General features: G+C 42.3%; 1 protein-coding gene across 1 annotated transcript in view; it reads right to left on the reverse strand.

The window, feature by feature from the left end:
* CLSPN (claspin) overlaps positions 1-7,048 on the reverse strand; it is a 28,044-nt gene extending 20,996 nt beyond the window's left edge. The window contains exons 1-5 of the mRNA XM_055401988.2: positions 6,830-7,048; positions 3,151-3,259; positions 2,169-2,617; positions 1,401-1,562; positions 94-171 (exon numbers count right to left, since the gene is read on the reverse strand). Coding sequence (XP_055257963.2) covers positions 94-171; positions 1,401-1,562; positions 2,169-2,617; positions 3,151-3,259; positions 6,830-7,048 — 1,017 coding nt within the window. The remainder of the gene's footprint in view (positions 1-93; positions 172-1,400; positions 1,563-2,168; positions 2,618-3,150; positions 3,260-6,829) is intronic.
* Positions 7,049-7,281: the final 233 nt, after the last annotated feature.

Consider the following 7,281-nt stretch of genomic DNA (forward strand, 5'->3'; position numbering starts at 1 on the left):
TACAACAGACACAATAAAATGCCTGAGAAATCCACAATCTCCTCGGAAAAGAGCTCAACATGACAAATATTAACATACAGGGGTCTACCTCACCTTCCTCGTGGTGCCTTTTGACAACTCAGTTTCTTCTTCAAATGAATACACCCCACTCTCCAAAGACAGTTCTTTTTTCTAAAAGAGAAGGTTGCAAATGGAGTAATAGAGACAAAAATTAAACCGACACAAGAGGATGTTGCTTATGTAAAGACTATTTTTGCACTCCAACATCACATCATGCTACATTAATAATAAATCAATAATTATTAAACACAAAATGTTAGACACACAACATCCTATAATGTCTAGAAAATAAATTAGATGTCTCCAATGGAGCTTGGGGCCTCATTTCTTACACCTCTGTATTTTCCTAAGGAGGGACAATAACCCCTCAGGGAGGTAAAAAGATAATCTTAGGAAGAACAATTATGCTTCCAAGCACTCAGGACAAGGATGCTTTGACTGATGCTTCTCTTTCATAGCCTTCCTGAAACCCTATAGGTTCATTTCCAAGAGGTCATTAAATTATAAAATTTACATCTCTTCTCCTTTTTCACCTGTTTTTTGTACAACATAAAGCGTCTTATGGGACTTCCTTGGTGGTCTCGTGTTAAGAATCCACCTGCCAACGCAGGTGACGTGGGTTTGATCCCTGGTCTGGTGCCACAGAGCAACTAACCCACACACCACAACTATTGAGCCTGTGCTCCAGAGCCTGCGAGCAGCAACTACCAAGCCCTCAGGCCGAGAGCCTGTGCTCCGCAACAAGAGAAGCCACCGCAACGAGAAGCTCATGCACCACAACTAGAGGAGCCCCCGGTCACCGCAATTAGAGAAAACGCACGCACAGCAATGAAGACCCAGCGCAGCCAAACTAAATAAATAAAGTACCTTACTTTTTGTCTCAAAAAGTAATGAAAATACTAGTTTGTGATAAACAAGGAATTGGAGAAAAGCAGAAGTAAAATCAAAGCCAAAACGTGAGAAAGAAGAGCGAAAGATGGAAAAAATTATGCAGCTGAAAAAGAAGGAAACAAAAAAATAAGGTACATTTGAAAGAATAATTTGCTGTTTCCAAGGAAGATTAATGTTTTAGGAAAAAAGAGTTGCTTTCAGTTCTTGGAGATTGTTTCTGCACTCAGAATATAGCTTTGAGTTGATCACGACAATCAAAATACTAGGTTCCAAACAAGTTAGCATGTCTATTTTACTACATGGTTCCAAAACTAACAGCTGAAAAATTTATATCAATTGACATGTGTTTTTCTTCAGTTAAAAAACTTAAGGTTCCATCAGTAAATCAGAACACAAAGCAAAGGTTCGAAGCAGTGGGTTAGCTGTTATTGCAATCATTGTTTACTTGCCTTGTGCTTTTTTACTTTGTTTTTCACAGCCGCCCTTATTGATTCTAACGACTCTTCATCTTCTAATGGAGAGTGATTTTCCTCCTCCAATCCAGTTTCAAAAAGGTCTTTATCCACAAGTAGACAGCCACTGTCGTTAAGTGGCTGTTTCACATCATCTTCCTGGATAACACATAAGGAAAAAACAAGATGCAATCATTTTAAATCCAGCATTTTACACATCATACAGAAATTTGCATCAGAACAGAAAAGTCCACACTTCATAAGCAGACAAGTATATGGCATCCTAGAACATTATCACTGGTTCCTTTGTCATCCTTTGAAATCCATGCTATGATATGATGCAGTCGTCCAAAACTAACTTAATCAATAGTATCTTTGTTTTTGAAAAGTCAATTAACAGTTCATTAAGCAACTAGTTTATAAAATTTGAGCACAGTTCTAGTTAGCAAACAAGACTTTCGATTGATGGATGCATGAAAATTTCTCCTATAGAAGCTAATTTTCATCAGATCAGAAACAGCAAAGAGTAACTCCGCATGCTCACAAAGAAAATCAGAAACCTATTTATTTAGAAATGTCCTCTTGTATCCAAAATGGAGAATGAGACCAACAAACAACAGATTTGAAATTACATACCTTATTGCAAAACAATCAACTCAAAGTTATATTCTGAGTGCAGAAACAACCTCCAAGAACTAAAAGCAACTCTCTTTTTCTAAAACGTTAATCTGCCCTGGAAACAGCAAGTTATTCTTTCAAATGTACCTCATTTTTTGTTTCCTTCTTTTTCAGCTGCCTAATTTTTTCCATCTTTCGCTCTTCTTTCTCAAGTCTTCGCTTTGATTTTACTTTTACTTTTCCTCCAATTCCTTCTTTACCACAAATGGGCTTTTTGGAAATCTTTCTGTCAACTGTAAAGTCCACAGAGTTTTCAGACTGGAGACCCATCTCTAAGGAAGGTGTCACTTGGGTTTCAGAATTCTCCTGACATAAAGACTCCTCAAGGTCACTTTCATCACTGTCCGTCAGAGTTTTATAAATCCTTCTGACTTTTCCATTCTTTCCAGCATACAGGTTCTCTTTATCTTCCTCTTCGGCACCATCATAGATAGTTTTCTTTGGAGACACATTTGGGTCTTCTCTTTCAGAATCACTCTCTTGTAGCACCTTCCTGCTTTTCAATTTTCTGCTCACAAATATCTCTTCATCTGAATCTGTAGGAAACACAGTTTTCTTTTTTAGAGGTCTACTGTCATTTGGCCTTCCTCCTAGTCCCACCACTCCTCAAAAACATATCCAATTATCCAAGTGATATATCACCTTGTGAAATTATGTAACTAAGAACTAATTGTAGCAAAGCAAATCTAAAAATACATTTTGAAAAACATTTTCCCTGGAAAAAACATCTCTTACTGAGAAATGTAATTATATATATTTACAAAGTGTAAAGCTGTTCTGATCCTTCTGGCAGGTGTTAAAAATCCTTTTATTACAGAATGAATGCATTTAACCAGTCAATGTGCTAGCTTTTAGATACTTTATACATTCAATAATATAATAGAAGTGGTTATTTTCAAAAGAGTACATGCACTATTATTTTGCTTTTATAATAAACAGAACAAACAACAAGGTAAGGCATTAATAATTTTAAAAATCAAGAATTTAATTAATCCAGTCCACTTACAACCCACGCTCCCACATTCTATTCCTAAAAATAAAAGCAACAAAAGTACTGACTGTTACAAACCTTGTTCACTCAAGGGCCCAATTGTTTCACAGCTGCCCTGTCCACTGTCTGAAGGACTGTCTGTTTCCTCTTGTGAAATGAGTTTTGAATCACTGATTTCTAGGTGAACCTAGAAAATGATAATATACTTTGTATTAACCAGCAAGTGACAGAACACTCTAAGTACATAAAGATACATAAATCATCATGGTATCATCAGACTGAAATAAGGGGAAAAAACAATACAATGGTTTAACAAAAGGATGACATTAAAAATTACTGGCTAGAAAAAACAAACTAAAATTCATTGTTCATCTTTGAGGGATATTACAGAGGCAACACTTGATTTTGAGTTATGGTAAATAAGAATCGAGCATTATTGTGTTTTTCTGTGTGAACTATTTCTCAGTGTATCCACATGAAATGTTAAATATCATCACACGAGGCAATCCAGATATGGGAAGCTCTATATGACAAACTATGTCATTTCTTTAACAATAAATTGCAAGAATTAAAAGAGGGAGGGGGACTTATAAAGAGAGTTAAGATATTTACACATACATACAGAGATACAGCAACACCTGCGATATGTAAGCTTTGTCTTAATCCTAATTCAAACAAACTGAAAGTATATCTAAGAGTCAAAGAAATCTGAACTCTGATCATTTAATATCAAGCAATAATTCTAAATTTTTTAGGTATGGTAATAATACTATAGTTACTTTTTTTGGAATGCATTTACCTTTTAGAGATGTATAATGACATATTTGTGGATGAAGTACGTGTGGAAATTTGCTGTGGACATGAGTTTGAGTGGACTCCGGGAGTTGGTGACGGACAGTGAGGCCTTGCATGCTGTGATTCATGGGGTCGCGGAGAGTCAGACACGACTGAGCGACTGAACTGAACTGAATCCAGTAAGGGGGGGAAGTGCATAGGGGTGTAAATGAAACAAGACTGGCATGACTTGATAACTGTAGAAGTTAGGTGATGGGTTCATTATAACAGCTTTTCTGTTTGTTTATATCTGAAATTCAGCCCCAAACTCCCCCCTCCAATTTTTTAAGTCACAAGTGAAAAATGTAAGGAAAAGGGAGTTAGTTGGATGACTTAACTAGTTAGTGATCAAGCTAACCATAGATGCCAGTTCCCCCAAAACCTTGATGTTCACAGGACTCTGAATCAACTTATTAATTCGGGGAAAAATACATCTGTAATGCAATGGGGCACAAGACCACACTCGAATGGTTTCTGAGACAACTACTAAGTTGATTTGAATGTTTAGGACAATTATTAAAATTAAAAAAAAAAACACAAACAGAGGAATCATTGAGGATCATGATGTATGCTGTTGATTCTCCCAAAACTCAAAGCAGTAATACTACTTGTGGATATGGAAACTGAGTTTAGGTAACCACATGGCTCACTACAAGGTGATGCTCCTAATCACTCTATTCTAGGCAATTTGGAGCAGAACCAGCAATAATCAGGGCCAGGAACTCAGTGAGGTTAGGTCTCAAAACACTCAGTAATCAAAAGGATTTTTGTACAAAATTAAAATTAAAAAACCAATGGGTAAATTACGGCCCATGAGGTCAGCTGCCTGCTTTTGTAAAGTTTTATTGAAACCTGGGCCAGGCTCAGAGTGAGGTGAGTTAAGACAGTGTAGTGCAGATACAGGGTTGGATTGTGTCTTCATTTCAGTTTGATATCTTGTTCAAAACCAAATTAAATTTTTTTGCATTAATTTTTATTTAAAAAAACTACATTAAATATTATCTTGAACAACAAAGTCCTACTGTATAGCACAGGCAACTGTTTAATATCCTGTGATAAACCATAGTGGAAAAGGATATGAAAAAGAATATGTATATAAGTGTAACTGAGTCACTTTGCTGCACGATAGTAATTAACACAACAGGGTAATTCAACTATACTTCAATAAAAGTTTTAAAATTATCTTGATTACTGAGTATTTTAGCGCCCCGTTAAATTTTGCCCCAGACTGTCTCACTCCAGCCCCAGCTCCAAAAAAGAACACAGATTTGGAAAGATGCTTCTATGCCAGTTCCGAGAACGATCAGCCAGTCACCGCCCGGAAGGCTTCCAAGACTGGTACCTTCCCTTCTTGGGACCCAGGGCAATGACTTCAGAGGCCTCTTCCAGACCCAGTTTGGAACTCCCTAAGACTCCCGTCCTCCATTTACAGAGAATTATGCAGATGACACCACCCTTATGGCAGAAAGTGAAGAGGAACTCAAAGGCCTCTTGATGAAAGTGAAAGAGGAGAGTGAAAAGTTTGGCTTGAAGCTCAACATTCAGAAAACAAAGATCATGGCATCTGGTCCCATCATTTCATGGGAAATAGATGGGGAAACAGTGTCAGACATTATTTTTTTGGGCTCCAAAATCACTGCGGATGCTGATTGCAGCCAGGAAATTAAAAGACGCTTACTCCTTGGAAGGAAAGTTATGACCAACCTAGATAGCATATTAAAAAGCAGAGACATTACTTTGCCAACAAAGGTCCGTCTAGTCAAGGCTATGGTTTTTCCCGTGGTCATGTATGGATGTGAGAGTTGGACTATGAAGAAGGCTGATCGCCGAAGAATTGATGCTTTTGAACTGTGGTGCTGGAGAAGACTCTTGAGAGTCCCTTGGACTGCAAGGAGATCCAACCAGTCCATTCTAAAGGAGATCAGTCCTGGGTGTTCACTGGAAGGACTGATGCTAAAGCTGAAACTCCAATACTTTGGCCACCTCATGCGACGAGTTGACTCACTGGAGAAGAGTCTGATGCTGGGAGGGACTGGGGGCAGAAGGAGAAGGGGACAACAGAGAATGAGATGGCTGGATGGCATCTCCGACTCGATGGACATGTGTTTGAGTGAACTCCGGGAGTTGGTGACGGACAGGGAGGCCTGGCGTGCTGTGATTCATGGGGTCGCAAAGAGTCGGACACGACTGAGCGACTGAACTGAACTGAACTGAATGCTGCCGCGACTTCACTAGTGGCTCAGACGGTAAAACGTCTGCCTACAATGCGGGAGACCCGGGTACAATGCCTGGGTCGGGAAAATCCCCTGGAGAAGGAAATGGCAACCCACTCCAGTATCTTGCCTGGACAATCCCATGGACGGAGGAGTCTGGTGGGCTACAGTCCATGGGGTCGCAAAGAGTCGGACGCGACTGAGCGACTTCACTTTCCCTTTCCTTATGCTGACCCGACAGAGGAGCCTGGCGGGTTACGGTCCATGGGGTCGCAGAGTCGGACACGACTGAGCGACTAAGCACGCACAACACACAGCACCCTAGCGGTCCGGTTCGGCTGGGTCCTTCCTCTTTGGGGGGCGCCGTTCGAGGAAGCGCTCCCGCCGCCGGAAACGCGCCAAAGGGGCGGGCGGAGTAGGCTAAGCTGGGGCCGGCGGCCGGCTGAGCGCGACGCAAAGACCGGGTACAAACCGGCCGAGGGACTGAGGCGAGGGGGACCCAGAGCCGGCGCGGACCGCTGGGTTCCGAGCGCGCGGGGCCCGCGGATTTATCTCCGCGCGAGTAAAGAAGCCGAGCTGCCGCGGTGCGCGCCGGGAACTGTAGTCCTCCCGCCTCCGCGACCCGCTCGGCCGGCTCGACCCCTACTCCCCCCCCGCCCCTCGGCGCCGGGCTCCCGCAGCTACGGATGGAGGCAAGGGCACGAACTCACCTCGGAAACCACTTCACCCGTCATGACCCCGGCCTCCTCAGCGCGCAACTCGGGACGAAACAGGTCCCCAGTTCCCTTACCCTTCCGGACGCAGCCGCTCCCGCCGTCTCCAGCCAGGCAGCGGCGTTCGAGCTTTCGCGCCCAGCCGGAGTGGAGGCCTCGCCCTCGATGACTTGCACCAATCCGGAGGAGACTTTCTACGTGAGACCACGCCCCCATGCTGTCCTACCAATCACGGAACGCCTTCGGCCAGTCCGTTGAATGTAATTTGGGTGAGGTTGGCGGTTTGCGGCTCCTCTTGTCAACTCAGGCTGAGGGAGGCTGGAGGTGTCCTGCCTGACTTGCGGCCAGATCCTCTGGCCTTGCAAGACGATACTGTGCGAGTGGTGGTCTTTGACCTTTGACCTTTACAGTAGCGCGACAATTCCCATGAAGCTCTATTTGAGGAGTGA

The sequence above is a fragment of the Moschus berezovskii genome, chromosome 4 (genome assembly GCF_049115385.1).
Source record: "Moschus berezovskii isolate FMDL1 chromosome 4, NW_MosBer_1.0, whole genome shotgun sequence".
Taxonomy (NCBI): domain Eukaryota; kingdom Metazoa; phylum Chordata; class Mammalia; order Artiodactyla; family Moschidae; genus Moschus; species Moschus berezovskii.